The 24,997-nt window shown below is 44.4% G+C and overlaps 1 protein-coding gene across 1 annotated transcript; it reads right to left on the reverse strand.

The window, feature by feature from the left end:
• Window positions 1–1,183: 1,183 nt before the first annotated feature.
• Window positions 1,184–21,842, reverse strand: OLFM4 (olfactomedin 4). Its single transcript, XM_032873913.1, has 5 exons — window positions 21,668–21,842; window positions 16,218–16,370; window positions 10,384–10,596; window positions 9,240–9,399; window positions 1,184–2,027 (listed from the first exon to the last, which is right to left on the reverse strand). The coding sequence occupies exons 1-5, from the start codon at window positions 21,833–21,835 to the stop codon at window positions 1,225–1,227; spliced, it is 1,497 nt and encodes a 498-aa protein (XP_032729804.1). The 5' UTR covers window positions 21,836–21,842; the 3' UTR covers window positions 1,184–1,224.
• Between the last annotated feature and the right edge of the window lie 3,155 nt (window positions 21,843–24,997).

A 24,997-nucleotide genomic window follows, 5' to 3' on the forward strand; every position in this document is an offset into this window, starting at 1 on the left:
CAGCATTGAAGGATAGACTGGACTCGTGAACATCAAAGGAAAGAGACCAAAACCGGACAATAAACCCACCCAAAGCTACAGAAGCACAGACACCAGGAAGGTTCTCAAACTGCACTGGTTTGCTAGATACTATCAGTGTTTGTTCTTTTTTAATATTTCTTCCTCAAAAAACTTCATTTTCTCACAGCGTCCAGGCTTAAACAAAGACAAAAATTGCATGGAACACTTGATATGACTTAATACAAGTGAAGCATATGCTCCAAGGGCTTTCTGATATAACCACATAGGCTATTATTTCATCTGCCATGTGATCTTCCTACAGTCTTAGAGTCATGGAAATGAAACTTCATGAAGAGAAAAAAAACCATGGTTTTGTTTTTCTTATATCCATGCCATAAAAAAATGGTTAATTTTCATAAAAAGCAGGAAGTAGGGAACGGGGAGAGTAGGGGATGGGGGTGGTGGGAATCGATTGGGAAGTTTGGTTCTAATCTGCTGAGCTGCCTTTGGAATGAAGTTATGAGGTAGGAGGGCTCTCCTGACTCTGACCTAGGTGGACAGAGGGAGCAGAGAAAAACCTAGAGCTTCATCTGTACGTCCAGCTGGGACTGATTTACAGTGTACAACCTAATGCATAAAAGAGCCTTTCTTTAGAAAACTCTAAGCGTTTTACAGATATATTTTAAGCATGCTAATTTACTAATCTGCTCTATATAAAACGTCATTCCAGGTGTTAGGAAGAAAAACAAAGACGGAGATTCGATCCCTCGAGGAGCTCCAGGTATCCATCTGCCTAACTGAGCCCAGGTTTCTTCCAAGTATGGATGAATTAGCCTGGCTACATGGGGCAGAACTGGTCATTGAGACATGTTGGGACAAAGAATCCCCAAAAGCCAGGCAGAGTTCTCTTCGAGTTCCTTCCTTTCCAGATGCTGCCTGGACCACTGACACCTTCCTGGGACCCACACTGCCCCTACACCTCCCCAATCCCAACCACCCTGGAACGACCTTCTTTCCAGTAGGGAAATGTACCTCTGGAGGCACACAGCTTCCAAAAGAACTCATCAGACCAGGGCAAATATCCCAAGTCTCCAGCGTGATAGAACTATGCTCCCAAATATCACTACTAAGCAAACACACTTCCAAATCCCCCTGCAGATAGCTAAGTAAGTGAAAAAGACCATTTTTTAAAGAACATTCTCTGCCTCTCTCAACCTCACCCATTTACTTGGGTTCCTGGTTAAAGATCAGATCATAATTCAGAAGGTAACCATCATTATAGACAAAAAGTTTCTGCTCAAAAGGGTGATAGTTAATGCTCTGTATTCTTTCCTGCACCTTATGCAAGGTAATGTCTAGCCTGCCCTCTTTGCCTGTGTTTGTGTCATAATAGTAGAAAATCTCTTCTTCTTTGGTGTTCAGAGTGCGGGTGGCGTACAGAACCCCACATACCATGAAGGCATTGGAAACAGATGGCTTATACTGCCTGGTGTACCAAGTGTTCAGCACCACAAGCGTGGTGTCGTTGAGCTGACTAATCACCATGTTACCGGTGCTGGCTTCAGTTGAATAAATCACCCACAATCCATTCTCATCCACAGCCAAGTCAATATCTTGCCAACCAACAGTAGCATACGAAAAGCGGTTATTATAGGCAGCATCAGGGAGAGCCTGAGTCACTTCAGCCCTGTTGTTATTCAGGTTAATTTTGGCAATGTTTCTGGTGTTGTACCAGTTGACGTACATGAAGTTGTTATAAACCACGAGACCAGCGCCTTGGCCATAGACGAGCCGCTGATCTCGGGCATTTATGTACAAGAGCAAATCATCCAGTGTATTGTGGAGTCTGTAATACTCCAGAAGTCTCCCATCTGTATTCAAAGGGGCCACCCAGTACAGCCCCCCTTCTGGATGCTGGGGAGAGTAATCCCGACCCCAGGCACCATACTTATAGGCAAACCCTCTCCAGTTGAGCTGAACGACAGTCGGCCTGCTGATATTCACCACACCGCCGTGCCCACAGCTCCCTGTACAAACAAGAACATGAAAGGGCATTCTTAGAGAAAAACGAACAAGAAGACACAAATGGTTTCATACCCTAAGAACAAAAGGAATCCATTAAGATTCTTCTTGTCAAGGTTGAGGGACGACAGTGGTTCTGAGGGAGAAGAGCCAAAACCTTCTCCGTATCGGTCTCAACGCAAACCCGCTGTGGGCTTGGAGAAAACAACCTTCTGTTTCCATGAGCGGGTTTTCAGTTTGGAAATGGGGATGCTGAAGCTGCCAAGAGCTGTACTAAAAAGGTTGGAGGGCCCAGAAAGAGGAAAGGAGGACTTGGTGGATGTAATAGATTGTCTTCTATCAGAAAGCGTTTTGCAATTTTTTTTTTAATTTCATCTTTCTTACAGAGAAATCAAGAAAGCAAGGTCATCCCAGACCCTCCCTTTTTTCCCATAAAGCCTGCTATGCCCCCAGGAACAAGGACAATTGTGATACAGGAGAAGACTGTCTTAGGCAAGTGTCCATGCCCTTCACCTTTCTGCCCCTCCCTGGAACCCCAGGGAGTACATAACCACACTGGATGCCAGTGTTACCCCAAGCCAATCTCAGAAGAGGAAGTTTTAAAATGGTGTTTTAATGATACAAAAACGATGGTCCTGTCATGGTGGGATTTCAGCCTTGAGAAGCCATGGAAGCTATTTTAGGGCAATATCGCCTGCCGTGTGCCCAAGGCAGAGCCCACTACATAGTGGCAACATCTTGCTGTAGAGTGATAAGGCAGGTCTTGCTGTTCATACCACATATCTTGCTGGACCACAGAATGCCAGGCAAGTACTTCACCTTTCCCCGTCGGACACCGCTGTCGGACCAGACTCACTGGGGCACTAAATCTGCCTTCCCTATAACACCAGCGAGCGACCCGGGCTGGGCAACTGGGCTTCCACATGCACTCCGAGATGCCTGCCAAGCCAAACTGTTTCTGAGCTACAAAAACAAAATAAAATTCCTCCAGGATTTTTATAACTATCCAGAGTTGAACACGCAGTGTCTAGGATCTTAATAAATACCCTTTACAAACGGGTAACATTGTTTCTGGGATGACAAAGAAAATTCAACTTCAAGTACATTCGAGGTCATTTTCCCTCAGCCGACTGCCTGGAGCAGAGCAGGTGAGGGAAGGAGGAACAGAACCTGAATCACTCGATCTGGCTTTGAAGGCTGGGAGGGAATCAGGGAGCCGTGGAGAGCACATGATGGGAGCTGGAACCAAAAGCAGAGCTCCAAAGAATTACCTGATTTATCACAGGGGGGCGGAGAGAAGGGCTGGTGAAGGGGGAGCAAAGCTTTGCCTGTAAGTCTGTGCCTCTGACCGATATGGAAAGACCCATTTCTCTCTTTGCTAAATGTCCCCCCCCCCTTCTCCCCTCCTTACTCAAGGACTGCTCAGAGGTGAAACCATTACTAGAAACCCTGCTTTTATTTTTCCAATCTGCTGGGGCTTTTTGGTCCCAGAATTATATACGTGCTCCTTAAATGCTCTCATAAATCCGCAGTTGGTGGGAAAGCCAGCCAACCATACAACAGGTAGAGAAATGAAACCATTCTGTACCCAACCTCAAATAATTTTGCATATCATTAAGCAGAACACAGTTGCAGGTTTATTTTAATAATGCATGCACCATTTCATAAATAAAAAAGCAACGCGTGTTCAGCCAAGAGATTGCTCTCTACCAAAGAAATAATAAATAAAATTATAAATTATTATTTCTTCTCCTAAAAGTGATCTCTCCGATGAATGCTTGTTTGCTTTTGTTTATTAAACAATGCATGAGTTATTAAAATAAAGTTAGCGGTGTGTTCAGTTTAATGATAACAAAAACTGTTTGAGTTTCCATATGCTACAAACTGAATTTTCTAGTTAAAATGTCTTCCCGAGAACTTATTTATTTAACTACATTTCACTCTAAGGAAATGAAAGAAAATCACTTTTTTTCTTGCAGGTTGGAAGACTTAGGAATTGTTTGCTTAATTGAATCTTGCTTTCCTGGAAAGAAAGTATCCCAAAACAACAGCAACAAAATACTTAAGGGAAAGTTACGATGCATAAACGTATCCACGCATTATCAAGGGGTTAAAGATCATAAACTGTTCTGCCTTGGATGTGGAAAACCTTAAATATAAAGGAACCAAAATAAACTTCTCTTAAAAATGACTACTTCTGGGGCACCTGGGTGGCTCAGTGGGTTAAAACCTCTGCCTTCTGCTCAGGTCATGATCCCAGAGTCCTGGGATGGAGCCCCACACTGGGCTCTCTGCTCAGCAGGGAGCCTGCTTCCTCCACTGTCTCTGCCTGACTCTCTGCCTACTTGTGATCTCTGTTTGTCAAATAAATGAATATATAAATCTTTTTTTAATAAAAATGACTACTTCTACTGCCATTAATAATAATAATAATAATGGTTCATCATTTTCCATGCAGACCAGGAAATCAAAAATTTTACCTGGTATAAATCCCAAAACTCTTGAAACCACAATCTCTGTTTCTCACTTTCTAACCATTCCTAAACATTCTTTTTTTTTTTAAAGATTTTATTTATTTATCTGACAGACAGAGATCACTAGTAGGCAGAGAGGCAGGCAGAGAGAGAGGGAAGCAGGCTTCCTGTTGAGCAGAGAGCCCGATGCGGGGCTCGATCCCAGGACCCTGAGACCATGACCCAAGCCTAAGGCAGAGGCTTAACCCACTGAGTCACCCAGGCGTCCCTCCAACCATTCCTAAACACTCTCCTGTCTTTTTTGTCATACCCCTCTTCTCGATGTCCTCTGGACCATTTTTAGGGTTCTGGCTATGGTCAAAGGAAATAGAAAAAGAGAGGAGAACTGAGCATTGCTGCCAATGCTACAGATGTGACCACAGCCGTGACAGACCGGAGAAAAGGCCATGGTGGGCTTCCTCGACTCCTGGCAGCAAGCCATCCTGGAAACACTACTGAAACTGACAGCCAGCCGGGTGCCCACTGCTCATCCAGCCCAGCAGGAGCCTCCACTGTCCTCACCCCATATATGCCAAGCTTTTCCCAACCCCCCTTAACTCTTACCCTCCCCCCCTTCATTTAAAGGTCTTAGGGGTACTTCATTCCCTTCCTCAGCCATCACAAGTTTCCCCTGACCCTGGGACAACCACCCATGCCCAACCATAATCCAAGAATGTAAGAGACCAATGAATTATTCTGCATTTTCTGGTAGAAAAGAACATGCCACAGAAACAAGAATAAAAGCACCCTTTCAGCTACCCCACAAGCAAGGAATCCAAGATAACCTGGTGTTAATCAGGTCGGTGAGTTGTCAGAACTTTCCTGTTACTCTGGGAATCGCAGGTGCACCTCGCTATCAGACCATCTATGGAAGGCAGCCTGGTAGAGTGAAATATTGGCAGATAGATTCCAAGTCAAATCCCAACTCTAGTACTTACTGGTTATATATAACCTTCTGAGCATTAGCTTCCTTATGTTAAAAAGAAACAAACAAACCCTAATACCTTCCTCTGTAACTGATAAGAAGAAGAGTGAGAACTCATGTACGGTAAGTCAATAACTGGTAACCATCAGCATTATAATTACATGACACTGGAACTGAAGGTTCACCTGCCTGTCTCCCTTCCTACAGACTGGTTTCTGGAGGTTCCTGGAGCCATCCTGGTAACCCTGGTTCCCCAAACAGGACCAGCCATGCAGGGGCACCAAATTAGGATTGTGAAATAAGGGAAGGAAAGACTGTCAAATCTTCCAAACCCAGCTTACTGTATTTATAAAACCCCAGACTTCTACTCTGCTACATATCTGAGTTTTTCAAAAAGCCTAGTATCCACTCCACAGAACGTAATACAAGGAACCCTCCACACAAGGGTAGCCTTGGTTGGCAATCTCCTCCTCAGGTAATTCATTGGATCTGGCCGTGGTATTCTGAAAATACCCTGGGAAGCCACAAGGTAAGACTGTAACATTCCCTGACTTGGCTTTTTTAAAGCCTCATGGTTGTATTTGTATGTGTGACGTAGTAGAGAGTTTTTAATTTGCATCAACAAATGGGAATTCAAATTTCTTGCCCAATTTTGAAGGTTGGGTAAAAAAAGTTAGCAGCTAGGTGCCAAACTCCAGAATTATAACCCATAAAGATATTTTAGTTTATCTGATTAAAACTTTTACTACCAAAAAAAAAAAAGTCTTATGGTTAGCAGCATTTTTCTTAAACCAAAGACTATATGCAGAGGAAACTTAATCTGGGATCTGTGAGTGCAATCTCCTATCTGGACAACTGAGTGTTGAATGAAGAGGAGAATACAATTCACTTGTGATAATTTTCGGTAATTAACCTGGTCATAATCATAAAATGATGAAGACCAAATTAACTCTGAATTATTGGATATATACAACCCAACACTCTGCTTCTCCTAAGGCTTGGGATTTGAGCAGGTCACCCCATATCCTCCATTAACCATTCACGGAGCACCTACTATGCGTCAGCACAGAACACGGTGTCACTGCCAAGCACGACGATGATCCATCCCAGAGGGAGTGCGTATATTTGCCTATCTTACACCATTTAGAGTCAGGGGGAGATCAGAAAAAGAGTCCGTTGTTTTCAGGAAAAAAAGTTAATGAGCAGAAGGCCAATTATTTTAGATTAGAAAGTTCTATGAAATGAAGCAGAAAAGGATGCCATTTGCGGCATAAACCAAATAGAAAGCATGTTTTATCAAGCCCTAACTACATGTGCTGGTTCTAAGTCCAGCTGACCACAGGGGAAGCACGCTGCGACTGCAGGGGAGGGGCCCAGAGAACTCCGAGTTGCTTTATAGGTGCGATTTGATTTGCACGCAGCCTTTTGTTCTGTGCAACTCTGCAGTGAAAAAAAGCAGACAGGCCAGATTTTAAAGTCCCATAATAGTGAGTAACTTTAATTAAAGTCTCCACAGGCTCACAACTTTGTGGTGCCTAGGGAGTTTCCAATTCTGCATTATCAACCAATCTAAACAGAAAGAGAGCAAGTAAAAAGAAATTGATTTAAAAACATGACAAAAAGTCAGTTTAATATAAACATCATAAATATAATATGAACAAAGCTGGAGGAGGGCCAAGTGGCTTGGCTGAGATCCAGGTACTACCAAGGTTGTGGGAAAGTGAGAAGAAATCTGGGTCCAATTTGCTTAAACAACACAGCTGGGCTGGGATGGCTCACAAAAGTCTAAGTGTGAGGACCTAGGGAAAAGTTCTAGAAAAAAAAATCTAACAAAAATAATCTAACAGACTCACTCGTTGTCCTCCTTAGATATGCCAAGCAGTGTACTTTGTCTCCCACAGACACCCTTGAGTTACTGCCTTCGGACATGTTAGGTCCTTTGATAGCAACAGAGCAAGGGGCACTGCATGTCAGCTTCCGTTCTGCCACTAACCACCTGTGTGGCCTCGGAAAAGCAGCATCCTCACTACCTAAGTCCCCTCCTCCTGAGACACGATGGACCTGAGCCAGATTGCTCTGAATGTCCCTTTCAGTTCTAAAATGTCTTCACTCTAAGGAATACAGAGAAAACTGTGCTGGAAAAATCTATGCCATGAGGAAAATTTGCTGTGGAGAAAAAGAAAGGAAGGAAGGGAGGGAGGGAGGGAGAGAGGGAAAGAAAGAGAGAAAGGGAGGGAGGAAGAAAGAAGGGGAGGGAGGGAGAAAGGAAGGATGGAAGAAGGGAGAGGAAAGAACGAAAGAGGGAGAGAGGGAAGGAAGGAAGGGCAGGATGGAAGGGTGAAAGGGAGAAAGCCTTGCTCAGGTGTTATCAGGGTTTGTCACTGCTTTGACCCCTGGCCTCACGGAGTGCTCCGTGGCCCAGCAGAATAAGCTCCCATTTTCAGCACACACTGAGACGGCTGATCCCAGACCGAATTTAACCTTAGCTTGTTATGGAGGGCGAAGCTCGGCCTTTGTCCTGAACCTCCTCTTTACTGTGACAGACAGACAGCAAAGCAGAGGGAAGCATCGGTCTTCTGAATACCACCAAGAGGCTTATGACGATGGCAGTGTCTCATAAAGCCTTAAAGAAACCAGTGACATTGACAGGGACCCAGAAACACACAGCCTAAGAGGAAACAGGTAGTGGGAAGAGGAGTTAATGAAAAGGACAAGAGCTGGATGACTGGATGACGGATGACGGGATGAGAAGGTACAGGCCCCTTCCAGGCAGAGGCGCTCACGACCCGCAGAGCGGGCTTCCCCAGACAAGGGCTGCAGCTGAGAGGCCGAGAGGCGGGCTTCCACTCACCTGGAGGGTGTGCCGAAGCACCCAAGGACCCTGCACCTCTCCTGTCTCCAGCAAGGTTTCCACTTTGATTATCATCATTAATCATGATAACACATTCCAAGGCATAAGGGCCCATCGTAGAGCTCCATGCTTCCCAAGACTGGTTTCATTAAGCCCCACGACTACCCTGAGAGGTGGTGCGCTCCTCCCGTTTTACCAGTGATGAGATGAAGGATCTTATAGCTGGGAAGCTCACGTCTTTGGGGTCCCAGAGCCATACTCCTGACCCCTACACTCTATGGCCTCCATTCCTGGAGGTATTACAGAGCACCCCTTCTATGCTCCACCTGGCCCTGAGGATGATCGTTAGAGAGTGAGAGGCCATCCCTGCCCTCTGGGAACTCACGTCCCGGAGGGATGGCCCGCCACACCTGCAAGTCCTAAGGCCTCCCTCAATCCCAAGACATGCTAAACAGCAGGTGCATTTAAGGAAAGCATAAAGGAAAAACAAAGAGATGGAAGCAGGGAGGGAAGGAGAGGAGGAGGGAAGGAAGGTTCAAGGCATACCCCAGGTCATCAGCCACAGGAGCCAATCACATCTGTGGCAGGGCACGGATGCCATGCAGATTCCAGAAGCTCTCACCCAGCCCTGCTGATGACAACTCCATCACCACAGAGATGGTTTTCTCATTAGCAAACATAAAGGGGATACGTGTAATGTGTGGATCTTGTCTTAAATCAACTCATTGTCAGTGCTTTTCCTCTATGAGCCCCAGAACGTGATGGCAAGTGGAGTTACTAAGGGAGAGATTTCCAAGCACAGAAGAGGAAGCTCAGAGCCGTGATGAGCCCATCCTCTCTTCCCCACTGCCATCCCAGATCCCTTCCCCGCCCCACTCTCAGCTCCTAACTGGGCCTGGCTCAAGTGGTAAAAGCATGGCATGCTTACCAGGGGCAGGAGGAGGTGGGGCGCCAGGAACATTTTCACCTTTAGAGGCTTCGCATTCCTTCAGCCTGGTCTTGAGAGCCAGGATTTCCCGGCGAATGGCAAGGACATTGTTTTTGTCTAGCATCTCCAGCTTCTCTACCAGGAGAGTCATATTCCTTATCTAAGGAAATAAAAATTCAGAGCGACTTTATATTATTGTGCAATTTCTTTCATAAACATTCCAGGGCGGAATTTGTCATTTAGTGAAACATTGCTAGAGAATACACCCGAGATTCTCCTGAAAGGTTTCATTTGGAAGAATACATTTTATGGTTTAGCGTGAACGCCTGTCACATCTCAGGCAGATGTGTGTGACAAGAAGAAAATGGCAAAGATTTTAACAGATTTAATAATAGAGCACAGGCTCAGTCTAAGCAACCACAGAGGTCCATTAAAGTTCATTTCTAATAACCTTCCCTATAAACTCGTGTTTACTCATGTTGTATTATAATTAAGTTTCTAATGAATGGTGAGCGTCAGAGAAATCTTACAGTCTGAAACATGTAACTAGAATTCTCAATTGTAGCCCATGTCATGACCGTGCTAGTAAATTTTCATTGATGTGAATTACCCAACCAAAACATTAATGTGATGGTCTTTATCCATAGAGGATAAAGGTCTCACCAAAACATACTCACAAGAAACTACTTTAAGGAGGGTTGCCAGTATGTGAAGAAGGGTTCCAAGAAGGATCAAGGATCACATGATCATTCAAGAGGAGAAATAGACCAAGCAAGTCCAAAATCAGGTAAATTGTGGCTTTCTAGGCCCATGAGCATACATCCAGAACAGAGTAGGCACCTGATCTAACCTGGCCATGGAGTTGTTCAGAATTATAGTATCTCCTTCCTAAAGATATTCAAAGGCCACTTGGTTCTGGGGAAGGACCATTGGATGACACCTGCTCCTCAGTGAACATGGTCCCATCACGCTGAACTTACGTTCAAAGACAGATGTCCATGGAGAGCAGAACACGGAACATGCCATGTGGTCAGGCAAAAGTGCAGAACTGGAAGTTAGAAGATAGAGCCGTGGCCTGGTCCCGGCCCCTGCCCACTGAGGAGAATTTATTATTAAAGCTCTCAGAAAGGGGCTCACGCCTTACCTCCACTTCCAGCTGGTTGACAACAGCTGTGCTTCCAGCAACGCTGCCCTTCAGCTGTGTGATCAGTTTCTCCATCTCCTTCACTTCTATCTTGATCAGCTCGAAGTCCAGTTCGGTGTAAGAAATGGTATCCTTTTCCATGATCTCTACTCGGATGGTTAGGTTGGAGAGCTTCTTTTCATACACGTTGATTAACTGGACATACTCCCTCACCTGAAAGGGAATCAAAAAGCTAAGTCAATTCCCAAAGTGATACCATGCAGTCTTCCTCCACTGCCAAGCTCTTGGGGACTATCTGATTGCTGACAATCTTTTTTTTTTCTTTTTTTGGTAAAGAAATGGATCAAAAATATATTTGAGTAGGCTTTTTTTAGTCTACCTAAAGCAAACTAAAAAAAAAAAAAAATTATTACAATTGGTGGGGATTTTGCACTTGCCTAGACCAAAAATAATTTCGCTTCAGAGTCATCACGCACAGGTATATTTTAATTTCCATTTTAATGTTTGAACATATTAGGTCTCCAGACTAAATTGGTTTCAACCAGGCCCTCAATGCATACGCTGTGTCTAAATCAGGGATTCCCAACCTCAGCATTGTTGATGTTTTAGGCTAGACCATTCTTTCGTCAGGGGTGGGGAGGAGGTGCAGCTTCCTGGCCTCTAGATGCCAGTAACACCCATAGACCATTCAGCTGTGACAACCAAAAATGTTCCAGACATTGTTAATGTTCCCTGGGAGCAAAACCACCACCAACAACAACCCCCTCCCTCCATCTAGAAACACTGCTCTAAATTTAAGTATTTTCTAGAAGAGGGAGAAATGCACTAAGTAGAATTCCTTCTCTGACTGCCACATGCATTGAGTTTTGAGCCCCTCTACCTTTCACAAAGTGGCATAAAGACCCGACTTTACAATACATGAGTGTATACGCAACTGTCAAGTGCACATTCCATTAAACGCACCCACATTTATTCCAAGAACTGATTATTGCAATCAGACCTTTATGCGTTTGTCGCATATATTTGAATGTCTGATCGTTAAGTTAAAATACTTGCAAAAATTCCCTTGTGGTTTAGTGTATAATTGGAATCTCCAAATGGATTTTCCAATAAACACATTTGGTGGTTCTTTTTTGTATCCGATCTCTAAAAGAAATGCCATGGTTTTAAGGACCTGCTCATTAAAAGTTGCTAGTTTTACATTCTTTTTAAAAATATGAACATAAGTGATACTTTTCCCCAAACTGTGCTAATGTCAAGTAGCTGATCCGTGGGGCCTGGATGAATTCTGAGCCAGATGTTGGCCTATAATCCTCCTAATACCAAAGGCAGCCCTAACTTCTGTCATTTTAGCCCTTCCACTTAACCCCACTGTGCAAATTAGAGCAGACTCATAGGCCACAGACCTCAAGGGCTAGGGCTTCAGGCAAAGAGGATTTTAATGAAAGTTGAAAATGCAGCCCTTGGCACTGCAAGTGTATTTCCTTGGGCAACTGATGCTCACTGCCATCAGCTGTGCCATCACTCAGAGTCTGATAAGGCTGGTGACATTTTGGTGGATAAGGAGGTTAGGAAAAAAAAAAAAAAAATATATATATATATATATATATATATATAACCTAACAAGTCCCCCCTCTCAAAAATATAAATGCAAATACAAGGTAGCCAGGTTTTAATTTCTATAAAAATCAAGCATAAAACCTTGCCTGTGATAATAATAATAGTAATAATAATAATAAAGCACCAATCCACTGCAGAAATGGAAGTTTGCAAAATGAGTATTCTTGTTGGCATTTGGCCTTGCCAGCTCTTGGAACACATGAAACACCCTCTGCTTTCCTGGAACATGTTGGTGGCACATCACAGCTGTTGTTCTATAGAAACGAGTGATCCAACTGTCATCTCTGCTAAATAAAATGTGGCTCTCCTAGATTCTCGCTGAAAACCAAGGCATAACCTAGAGTTTGCCACCTATGAGAATGCGTGGCATGCCTGCCCTCGTTCAACCACAAAATGAGGTCTCTACAGATCTTTTGGGGGAAATTTTGAGGTTCCTTCTGCTGATATTTAAAGGAAAGCTGGGTGATGTTTAGGAAAATCAGAATCATCCACGGGGTTCTAAGAAGGCAGAAGGGAGAGGCACCTGGATAGCTCAGTTGGGTAAGCATCTGACTCTTGATTTTGGCTCAGGTCCTGATCTCAGGGTGGTGAGATCAAGTCTCCGGCCCAGCTCCATGCTGAGCATGGAGCCCGAGCCTGCTTGAGATTCTCTCTCCCTCTCCTTTTTCCTCTCCCTCCCTGCCACCCGCCTACTGCTCGGGCACGTGCATGCACTCTCTAAAAACATTTTTAGAAGGCAGGAGGGAATTTGAGGACTTTCTTGGCTTCAGTAGATTGTTCACACAAACCCCCCTTTACATATTTGCCTCTCTAGCGTTGACAATGGGCAATTCTGAGAACATCCAGTTCTCCCTGGAAGTGCAATGTCAGCAGAAGCAGCCCGACTTGCCCAGAAATATGCAGCAAGACTACAGGTCTAGCCCTAAGAGGACACCTCCGTGTGTCAACATCTTTTCTGCAAGCTCCTCATCACTACAAGTCTGAGCTAAAGATCGTCTGTGCTTGCCCTCAGACCACCAACCTAACATTCCGAGCTTCCATGCTTTTTTGTTTGTGATGCACATACTACATCATTGGTGGGTTCTAAGAATTGAACTTTTGGGGGGGTTCACTTCAGGATGTCTGTTGTTCTGCACAGTAAATGTTGTCTCATAATAGATAGGGATGTCGCACGGCCGGCTATTAGACTAAAGAATCTGTCTGGCTCATGTTTCTGCCTCAAAACCTGTGATCACAATTATGGCCAGATTATTTGAAATAAATAAATGTACTTGGCAACATACCATTATTTTAATATATCTTTAACAAGATTAGTTGAGCTTGAATGGACGGTGAAGACATATGAGATACCTTGGAGCTAGAGCCACCTAAACTCAAATCTGCCGTCAGTACTTAGTAGGCAAATCACTTAATTTCTCTAAGCCTACATTCCATCCTATAAACTGGAGGTAAAGATATCAAGCTTACAAGAGTATTAGAAAGAGTAGAGGTAATGCATATTAAGAGCCTCACTTAGGGGCGCCTGGCTGGCTCAGTCAGTAGAGTATGCAACTCTTGATCTCAGGGTTGTAAGTTCAAGCCCCACATTGGGTACAGAGATTACTTAAAAATAATAAAATCGTTTTTTTTTTTTTAAAGGGGCCTCACTTGCTGGATGTCTATAAACTGCAGCAATTATTAGAGAAACAGTGATTTCAGGGTTTTTTTCCATCTGACCTTTTAATTTATATTTCACCACACAAGACATTGTTCAATCAATGTTGTTCGTTTTAAGTTGCCTAAATGTCTCCCAGACTGCCTCAACCTTCTAGCGCATGAGAATCCACTAGCGAATGCGTCCTGTTAAATAACTTGCCCCAAAGGCTGTAGAAAGAAAATCCTGAGCTGCCTTTTGTGTCACCCCGTCTTGAGTACTAGCACAAGAGGACATATCATAAACAACAGAAGAGTGTAAAACGCTTTCAGCATCTTACGCAGAGGCAGTGCCATCTTCCTGTGTACTGACAGATAATGCATCAATGCAAAGCAGTCAAAACCCTCTTCTGCCAGCCCATCCAGTCAGGCATTCCCCCCAGGCCTCCAGGTAAATGGTGATTTTCAAGATGACTTAGGGACAGTTGTAATAATTCACCTGCAAATTCAAAGATAAGTCTGAAGAGATAAGTCTGGATTGAAGGCATGACTGACTTTCTGCATCTCTTCTTGGAGGCTGGTAACAGCACGGCCCAGAGAAAAGGAGCTGGGATGATTCTGCTGACCCAAATTCCTGAGCTGCCTCAACCAGCCAAGAGAGGGATGACCTGTCCATTTACATCCCTTGACCTTTATGAACCTCCATTTTTCCATCCCTGAAATGGGAAGAACACTGGCCCATCTGCCTTAATGAGTCTCTTGAGAGTAGAACAGACCTAGAAGCATCTGGAAAAACACAAGAGGAAGCAGTTCTTACTGTTGTAACTATCATCTGTCATGCAGAACTCATGATGCAACTCTCAACAGGGAGGTCAATTCCTTTCTTAGGCCACAATCGCGGATTTCTTGAGGTCCAGCTACTTATGCTTTCAGAATTAAAAGTTCTCCCACCTACTCGGCACTTCCTTCCAGCCAATTATTAGCAAGGCAGATGCCACCTGCCCCCTTACAAGACTGGAATGAAATGTCCCCATACTCTACACCCTGGCAGGCCACACACTTCCCGGAGCAGCGTGGGGTTTCAAACTGCCCTTCACATTCCTGCCAGCAAAGAAGACATGCAAATCAGCAGCTTCCACTATTTCAAAGCAAATGACTCTAACTGAAAAGATCTTTACTTAGGATTTTCCTCCACTTGTTATGTTTTTATGCATAACTTCTTATCTGTACTTGATTATGCTGGAATAAGGCTATGAATATTAATGACTGGAATTTATAATTTAGTGCTGTGCCTTTTCTGCTGATTAATTCAAGGACATTTTATTTCTTAAGAAGCTAGGTTCCTAGTGTAGTCAAACATATTTTCCTGGACATTCATTTAAACACAGAATATTTATCTACCAATTCAGGTTGAAAGCAGGGTCTCACATCATAATTTTTGTCTGAAAGGATAACTGTGCTAGATGTTGAGGGAGCTACGTTTAAATTTCTCAGGGAAACTTATTTGGAATCTTGTAGGAAAGCCAGAGCTCCTTGTAAATTAATGGAGTTGTATTAAATAATGCATAATGTGATTATAGCCTAGCTTGGACTTCACCTGTGCAGAAAATGGGAGCCTTTCTAATTGATTTTTATCTTGACTAAAAATGGAGAAGGGGGCAAAACTGGAATGCCAAGTCACATTGCTCCAGCCGGCTCAGAGAAAGGCAAACCCTGTGGGATGACTTCTTCAGGCTAGAGAAAAGCCGTACTGGGGGGAGGGGGGGGTTGGAGTCAGGGTTTTTACCAAGGCCGCATTACCTATTAGAACTGACTCAAATTCCCAGAGAATTCTTCTATTTCGGTCTAATGCTAGACACATCTAATGTAATGTTCCTGCTGAGACAACAGAGGATAGATAACACACAAGAGAGAGAATAAGAGAGAAATGCACAGAGACAGAGAGAGTTAGAAGGAGAGACAGAAGACGGGAGGGAAGAGAGTGAACTGGAAAGAGAAAATCAGAAAAAGAGAAAGGAAAAGAGGGAGAAAAGATGGGAAGATAAGAGGACAAGCTTCCAAGAGGGGAAAAGGAGAAGGAAGAGAAAAAAAAGGAGGTGGGAGCTTTCCAAAAGTAAAGAAAGATTAAAAAAAAAATTAGGAAGGAAAGGGAGAAAGATTAGAAAGGATGGACAAGGGAAGGGGAAGGAAAGACAAGGCAAAGCTGGAAGAAAGACGAGGAAGAAGACCAAAAGGACGAAGAAACAACAGAACCAAAAACCACATAAAAATTGCAGGACTGGGTTTCACAGGGAGAGCTCAGAGCTTCTTTCCAATCACATGTGCAAAATACTCAGGTGAGTTTATCGGTGGCATTCACAATCTCTGGCCCATTTTCCTCCTGCGTCCTCATTTCTCCCGCTCTAAAGAGCTCCGCAGGCATACGGTAAAGTAAATGCTAACGCCACCACAGGAGGCAAGCGTGCTGGCTTTGGCACAATGAAGAAGGCTGCTTATCCAGTCCGAATAAAAAGGGTTTTGTTTTGTTGGTTGGTTTGTTCCTGTCAAGATTTGGTTGGAAGAGGAAGAAAAGCAATGCTTACTTTAGAAAGCTCTTTCTCAAACTTCTGGGAGAGCACGTGAGCCATGACTTCCAAGCGTTCCACTCTCTGCACGGGAAAGGCTGTGTCTGGGAGGGTCACGGAGCACTGGCAGGTGCCATCATCATCCTCGAAGCCGGTGAAATTGGAAAGCGACTGTAAACGGGAATAAATTCAGCATCAGTAATAAGCTGGGAAATGAGCTTTATGGGAACTGGAGTGACAGAAATTGGCCTGTCAAGAGTGCTCAGAGGTAAGCAAGTGGAGTCCAATACATAAATGAATCGAATCGGGGTGCCTGCGTGGCGCAGTCGGGTAAGTGGCTGCCTCTTGATTTCGGCTCAGGTCCTGATCGCAGAACCCTGATCTCAGCGTGGTTAGATCGAGGCCCTCCGGGCTCATGCTCAGTGGGGAGTCTGCTTGAAATTCTCTTTCCCTCTCCCTCTGCCTGTCTGCCCCTCTCCCCATTCACACTCACTCTCTCTCCAAAATAAATAAATTTTTAATAAATGAATGAATGAATGAAGAGGATCAGAGCCACAAGCTAAAACTGCCATGTTTCCCAGGCAGTGATTGCACTTAGTTCAGCCACATCTTCACCAGCCAGGCTAAGCCACTGTCAGACTCCTTTACCTAGAGGAAGATTCTCCTTTCTTGAGGAGGCTTCAAGGAAATTATTAGTGTTCCCACATAAGGAAAGGGAAAGAAGGAACTGATGGGCAACCTACATTTGAATTCTGGTTCTACTACTTACTGGACACGAACCCTCTGTAAGTCCCTTGCTTTCCTCATCTGTCTAATAGAGATAACGTGCTTCACAATGTCATCCCCAACAGTGACTACGTAATGTAAACCAAGTCCATGGCATGTGGCTGGTGATCAGTAAATGTCACTTTCCCTTTCCTTCCATGCACTCATTTTCTTTACCCTAACCCCAACCCAATGCCTTCCAATAAATGGAATGGGAAAACCATATCATGGATATGGAAAACCATCATGGATATGGGTTACAGGGAAAATATACAATGCAAATTCACATCCTCTCTTCACCCGGAGTTATATAATTAACATGCTTCAAAATGGAAACAAACCAGCCATTTTTAAAAGACTGAATAATGTGGGAGTTTGAAGGTTTTGTGCAAAAAAAAAGTTTTCCAGCTTACCACTTGCAGAAAAGTCATTTTAAAATATTTGATGTTTCTTTAAGATATTCAGGCTCACACTTTGGTGCCGCTGCATATTTTAAAATGACAGGTTTGAAAGATCCTGTTTTTCCTTTGTCCCCTTTGAACTTCCCCAAGGGGATCCCAGCACAATTAACATTTTTTTTTTATTACTACTGTTGCCTTCCAGAGGAATTCTGTCAGCCGGCTGGTTGAGCTTTACAATGATCTCATCTGATGGCCAGGCCAAAGCTCACCTGTGGAACCTGAGACTGAAATGTCTCTGAAACTACCAAGGACAGAGCAATGGCTCACAGACATTGAAGAGATGCAGGCCACACCTCTCCAAGTTTAGGAGGTCAGCTGGCTGCAGCTGAGACGGGGTGTTCTGTGCATTTAATATGTATCAGCCTCCATGATTTCCAAACAGGCTGGATCTAGATGCTTCCAAAATCAAGACGTCTTCTGTCAGTGACCCCTGGACCAATTAATTCAGGCTTTTTTGCAACTAAATTGCTTATCAATTTAACCTAATCTTCTTTAGGATGAGCAAACACACACACACACACAATGTTTATATACATATAGATGCCAGGTAAATTCTTGACATTGGTCTCAATTCCCTTTGCCAATCACTTCCCACACCCGCAGGAACTGGGGAGTTAGGAGGAGAGACAAGCAGGTTTATGCTGAACCTGGGGCTGGGTATTTGCCCAGGATGAAGAAGGCCTAGACAAGCGACCCCAGAAGTCTGCCAGAGAGACCAGCTTCCCTTGGAAGCAGCTTTATCACTCCCACCGAAGCTAGAAAGACTCCCATTCAAGCACACCAAGGCTTTTACAGGAGGACCAACGTAGCGTGGACTTCCAAAAAAACCAGCTTATTATACCAACTGTCTACCCTCAAAAAAATGTCTTGTGTTGCATTTTGACAAGGGGAGGTTAATTAGCTGCACAAGACAGGGTTGAACCACTCTTAGAGTTCACTGAAAAGCCCTGTCAAATCAGAAAATAGTGGAGATCATCAAGCAGTCGCTCGATGATCAACTAGAAACCACCAGCTAACAACTCTGAGTCCTGAAGTTCACCTGAAAGGCAGGCAAATAATTATGAGCCCTGCTGACAGCCATTCCACTGTCTTCTATTGAACATCTCTGTCCCAGTACTTTGGACTCCCCAGCTTCCAACCTGCTTATCATCAGCCCAGCATGCGCAGCTGACATCAAAATGGTCCATAAGTTTGATCAGTGTCTCCCATTAGAGATATTTCTGCTCCTCACATTCAAAGACAATGAAGCTAATGGTGACGGGTCTCTCTCTCTTTGCAGTGAATGCTTGAACTCTACGTGAGTGTAACAGGAAGAAGGGGAGACATAGACATGTTCTTGTCCCCTTGGCCTTTGAGAGGGTCTGCAATCTCCCTTGTGGGGGACAAATAGGACCTTCTGTACCTTATAAGACACCTCACACTGATGGGGTCTCATGCAGCATGTGTTCAATTAACATTTACTGGTGTCTACAGCTCGCCAGGCTGTGGCATTAGGGAGACAAGTAAGACCCAATTCCTGCCCAGTGAATCAGGCCCATTGTCACAAGAGAGCCTTCCTGTCCTTTTTTCAACAAACTCAAGCCCCTTAGCCTGATGACAAAAGCACACGACTCCATGTTCCGACTCTGCCAGTCACCATGTAGAACAAAGCATGGCGCCTTCTCTTGTCTGTGAAAGGAGGACCCCGATAGCTCCTTCTTTGCAGGAGGATATCTGAGGCATGTGGAGTGCTCGCTCAGAGTGCTGGAGCTGAAGGTGTGACTCACATTTGTGATTTAAGGTTGCAATTGGCTCTAATTAGCAGCCACGTCTAAGTGCCTGTAAAGATTCAAGGCATAAAATAATGGTACTCAACATTTTCAAAGTACAGAAAATGATACGTTTGGAACTTGCTCAATGACAGTTATAAAGGGGTTTTCCACCACTTTCCAAAGAGCTCATCAAGCTGACAGCCAGCCCTAGAAAATTGGGTTTATAGTAGAAGTGACACCTAGCCTGCTGTAAAAAAGAAGTTGGGGTAGTAATACTGACTCACCAGAGGGAGATAAGTAAACCAGGAAGGAAATTAAAACCTCTAAGTACAATTTAACTACTAGTCCTTATCTACTTTTAAATAGTTATCTTTTTACCAGACAACAGACATACTGGATTTCCTGGTTTCTTGACCTATATTTTATTTTCTGTTATTTTAACTGGTCATCTGTTGCTGATAGATGATGAAGGCTTCAAAATAAATTATTTATCATTAACTTCTTTCTTCAAAGTCAGCCAGTTCGAATTGTCCCCAGAAGTTACTTATTAGCATCATGGAATAAAACAATGCATCTGATTTCTGGCTACAAAGACTATCTGGGCATATCTGTTATTCCCAAACTATTCTCCTCTTCAAAATAAGTTTTTATCTCTACTCTCCACCACCCCAAAACCTACAAGGCTGCCTAGGGAAAATGGGGAAGAGGATGGGCAGACTAAGTCTGAGTTATGTAATCTGTTGGCTTAGTGACTTTACACCAATGATGTCACTTCTTTAAGCCTCGGTCTCCAATATCTCTAAAATGAGACCATTAATTTTACCGATCTCTGAGCATTAAATAAGATAACACATTCTATGATATTATGTACTAAGCGAGCCCCATCATTTATTAGGCACTCAGTGAACACTGTTCTGGCAGTTTCTATCTGGGTCCTACCCAAACCGTTCATTAATCAACAGGTTTCCTTTGCCTACATTGTTCTTTTATTCTTAAGATTTATTATTTATTTTTTTTTTAAGATTTTATTTATTTGACACAGAGAAATCACAAGTAGGCAGAGAGGCAGGCAGAGAGAGAGAGAGGAGGAAGCAGGCTCCCCGCAGAGCAGAGAGCCCGACGTGGGGCCCGACGTGGGGCTCGATCCCAGGACCCTGGGATCATGACCCGAGCCGAAGGCAGAGGCTTTAACCCATTGAGCCACCCAGGCGTCCCCAAGATTTATTATTTATTTGAGAGAGAGAAAGCACGTGCACACAGGGGGAAAGGCAGAGGGAGAGGGAAAGGGACAAGCAGACTCCCCACTGAGTGAGGAGCCCAAAAAGGATGAGGGACCCCATCCCATGACCCTAAGGTCGTGAACTGAGCTGAAATCAAGAGTTGGGTGCTTAATGCACCAGGCCACCCAGACACCCCTGCATTGCATTGCTTTTGCCTTTGCTTTGATGGCAAAAAGGAAACTTCAGAAAAGCCTTCTCCTCCCATTTTCCCAATGGCCCTTCCATTCAGACTCAAGCATGTCAGCAGCAACCTGACCTGTGAATAAAGATCATAAAAGTGCACAGGGACAGCCTTTGGGGAAGTTAAGGCTCCTCCACCCCAGGGCACACCGCAGCAAGGAAAGCCTGGGTCTGACAGAGCAGGGCTCCTACAGCAGCCCAGAGCCCGTGTGAGCTGGAAGGAGGAAATGCCTCCTGACCCCTAAAGTCTCACAGCTCCCTGACTCTTCCCAGCAACTTAAAGATGATACAAAGAGGTCTCAGCTCCCAAGGAATGAGGCTCAGGACACAGCCTAGTAATGTGGCCTAGCTGGGACAGTCCCTTTCCAGCACATTCTTTGGTTTTTGCTGTTGTTGTATGTTTTGTTTTGCCTATTTATTGTTACTGCTGTTGTTGTGAAAATGGCTTTTATGATTCCCTACGGGGAACATGGGAGAGACTTAATACTCTTCTGGGAACATATCCACACATAAGAGCACTTTCCTAAAGACCTTCCCTACTTCTGTCATCCACCTCCTCCACAAACTAGGTTCAGGGCTCCAGCTGGAGCACTGTAGCTCCCACTCCCTTGGGGCTATTCTCAACCGTCCTCAGGGTCCCCAGTGGGAAGCAAACCAGACTAACTTTTCTGTATCTTCTGTTGGCAGGACCCCTTCCCTAAGAGTTCTCATCTAGGATAGAACCTAGACATCTCTATTTTTAGAGTCCCCCTCTCACCCTCACCCCCTACCCCTAATTCCAAGTTGCAGCCAAGTTTGAGAACCTCTTTCAAGTTTGGATTCTTTCCCTAAAGCCCCCCAGTGGAAGCCCCCCTTATTCCTCATTCTTTTACCCAGGTTTTAATTCATTTCCGGGGCACCAGCAGGAAACAGAGGGAGCTGTAAATCTGTTAAGAGTACTCGGGTCTGGCCATCTATGAAATTATATTCAGATCCCCAAAAAGCGAGAAGAAGGGAATGAACACAGCTCTCGGACTGTGGGGCGTCCTCACCTGAGACACGGAGCCAAGGCTGGGACCAAAGCTGTTCTTGAAGCCGGATCTCAACACAGAGTCAGAGAAAGAACTGGAGGGGGTGCTTGGGATCAGGGGCTCCAAATCCCCTGTGGTCTGGCCAAGGACGAACGGAAGGGTTAGGAGGCAGAGGAGGCCTGACATCATCTTGTGCTCTTAAGTGGAGCCCCTGGCTTCTGCAGAGCCCAGGGGCTTCTTATAATGCCCAGTGGGGATTTCCCTACATTCAGTTTCCAGGAATAGGAAGCCGCCAGGGAGCATGTGACCACCCCAGAAGGGTCAGAACACCCAGGAACCTGAGCCACTTTCACACCTTGTCACTGAGCCCCATTCTGGCAGCTGCCCTTAGAGCTAAGTATCTCTTGCCAAATATTAACTCAAATGTGTTTTTTTGACACCCAATATCTGGTTTCCAACTTGTTACTTCCTTGAAAGAGATGGGTTCAAAGCAATCTTTGTGGATGAATTAGAGCTTAACGGTCCCAGGCAGGAAAAACAAGCCTCAGTCCTTTGCCCAGAAGCGGTTTCTAATTGTTCCCCGGGCCCCCGCCCCAACCTCCCATTTTACTGAATGATGTTTCCCAGAGAAAGTTAGGGAACCTCGTTCAGAGACTGTGAATCTCCCCAGGGGAACTCCCTCTTTAGCTACTACTCCCCAAGCTGTCTCTGATGGCCCCCTTATAGAGTCTGCTTCTGGACAATTTTTTCTCAAAAACCTCCCACGGAGGGAGAGATCAGCAGTGTCTTCACTCTGGATGCTCGGTGAGGGCTCCACACTAACAAGCACTTACCATGGTGAGCTAGAGGAAGGAGAAAGACTCTGAACAGGAAGCTGCCCAGACCTGTCAGGGGGGTTCATGGCGAGTAGTTCTCCAGAAGCCTCTATCCAACTGACCTCCACTGGTCTAGACTATCTGGCCCGCTGATCAAGGCATGTTTATCATGAAACCAAGAAAGAGCAATGCACCTTCAGGCTCCATTTGGAAAATCTGCCTTCCTCCCCATAGAGTAAAAAAGTGTTGGCCTGAATATTAAAAATCGGCTTTCTCACTCATTAATTAGTGGCCTTAGGCAAATCACTTAGCCCCTCTAGTGTTGTAACAATTCCTAAATTGTTAGAATTAAATGAAATATTATATGAGAAGTTGCTGATAAGCTCTGAAACACTATACAAATGTTGTATTTTATGTTTTTGGGGTTTTATCTGTAATTTCCTAAAACCTGGCTCCTTATGTAAGATTGTTGGGCGCATAGCAGGGAAAGAAGTCCCCTTCCCCACTTTCTTCCTTATCCTGCCTCAGGAATGCTTTGGAAAACCTGGTCTGAAGGGTTCTTTCACCGCATAAAATCTCAAATGTTAATGTGAAAAACAGAGCCTTAAACCTGTAGTAAATGATTCAGATACTCAGAGGAGGGGAAGGGCAAGAAAAATATGAAGGAATGAATGAATGAATGAAGAGTGAGGGAAGGAGGATAGGAGAGAAGGGGAAATGAAGTCTCTCTCTTTGTGGCGTACCCAAGGCCACTGGGGCCACATCCCACATCTGGGGCCCCACATTGCCCCTTGCCTCCGGGAGCTGAGCAGATGTCCCACCTAAATCAGTCTCCCCAACTTTAGGATCCAGCCATCCAGGCTGCCATGACTGCCTCCCCACTGAAACACCTCACTTGAGTCACACAGGATGACTTCACAAGCCACTCTTACTCCCGTAATCACGTGGATGTGGTGATCAGAGGCAGTTGGAGTAGAACTAGAAAACATGGGAGCCTTTTCTGGGACTCTCTGGAAATAGCAATTCCCCCTACATTATCTGCTCCAAAGGGAATCTGCGGTGGAGATTGAGGTCATGGGCAGGGAATCTATGGCCAGCTGTTAGGGGGTAAGGGGAGTATTTCATAGCCCCCGCCTCTCATATTCTGCCCTATGTAGAGTTACCAGATTTAACAAATAAAGATACAGGATACCCAGTCCAATTTGAATTTCAGATAAATAGTGAATCATTTCTTAATACAAGTATATCCCATGTAATATTTGGGACATATTTATACTAAAATAAAAGGATGTTCTTTATTTAACATTCAAATTAAACCGGATGTCCTATATTTTATCTGGAACCTACTACTGAAGGCTGCTCTCGCCACCTGGACAGAGCCTCCTGGGGCAGGATAGTTGCTGCAAACGTCACTTGTCCCTATGGGAAGCAATTCAGCCTCGGCCTCTTTGGCTTAATGTTCTAGCCATTCGCTGCCCAGTCTAAAACAGGAGAAGCAAGGACATGTGTGAGAATGAACACTGGCACGCCAAATGCATTATCTTGAGACTGAAAGCTACAACTGCAGTTATAGGAGGAGAGCCTTCCTCTCCCTGCCATTGCATTTCCTCTCCTCCGCCAGATCCCCATCATAGCAAAGGGCAAAATCTCTTCTCATTTGCAGGTAACCTCTGTCTGTGGCTATAATGAGCTTTCCTTTTCCCTTTTATCAAGGAGCATGTCGGTGCCCTTGCCAGGAAAAAAAAAAGAAAAGAAAGAAAAAAAAAAATCCCTCATTAACAATAATAGTCTGTAGCCATGGCTACCTTTAGGGGCTTCTATGACCAATCCTTTAGGAGACCCCTTTCCAGAGGGATTACCTTCACACAGGAATGAGGCAGCAATTCTCCCAAACACAAATGTGCCCCAGCCAGAAAAGAACCCTCTACCCCCCACACGGTGCTCTTAAGCTGCTTTGTTCCCGTGTGCCTCCAGTTCTCAGAATAAAACTTTAATCTATGTGGTAGCCTCAAATGCACAAAAGAATTGGTGATGCCTCAATAATGAGATTATTAATAATAATAGTTTGATCAGTTCCTCTGCAAATATCTTTGTCCTAAGAAAAAACAAGCCTCCTGGTTATGTGACAGCCTCAAAGACAGGAGAAAATTATCAGCACTGCAAAGCAAACAGTGTATTATTTATAAAAATTTGTTCTGACACTGGGTTCTCTCTAGAGTAAGAGGGTCACTGAAATTCACTTGAGTAACAGAGCATTCCTCACTGACAGCTTGAAGCAAAGTTACTGTTTATGCACTTCATTAGGGGAAATCCCTAAAGCTGTACTTCTTGAACAGTTGCAACAAACAGGAAAGATGTCCATATAAATATAGCCTTAATTTAATTCCCTTGTCATTAAAAACCAATGCCAAGCATAACTGTGGTACTTTCAGAAGAGAGTGTCTTTAGGGTATCTGTCTACAAAAGATGATAGAAGTCATGTTTATTTCATAGACTGATTAAAAAGATTGTGTTGGGGTGACCATTTTCATGTCTG

The sequence above is a fragment of the Lontra canadensis genome, unplaced genomic scaffold (assembly GCF_010015895.1).
Source record: "Lontra canadensis isolate GAN:19392208 unplaced genomic scaffold, GSC_riverotter_1.0 scaffold51, whole genome shotgun sequence".
Lineage (NCBI taxonomy): Eukaryota > Metazoa > Chordata > Mammalia > Carnivora > Mustelidae > Lontra > Lontra canadensis.

Excerpts from the sequence above, each read along its gene's own strand:
- OLFM4 (XM_032873913.1), bottom strand. The coding sequence starts at position 21,835 with ATGATGTCAGGCCTCCTCTGCCTCCTAACCCTTCCGTTCGTCCTTGGC. Across the intron at positions 9,400-10,383 it reads TCAACCAGCTGGAAGTGGAG|ATAAGGAATATGACTCTCCT; the intron begins GTAAGGCGTGAG and ends TTATTTCCTTAG. Across the intron at positions 2,028-9,239 it reads CCCACCTCCTCCTGCCCCTG|GGAGCTGTGGGCACGGCGGT; the intron begins GTAAGCATGCCA and ends TTGTTTGTACAG.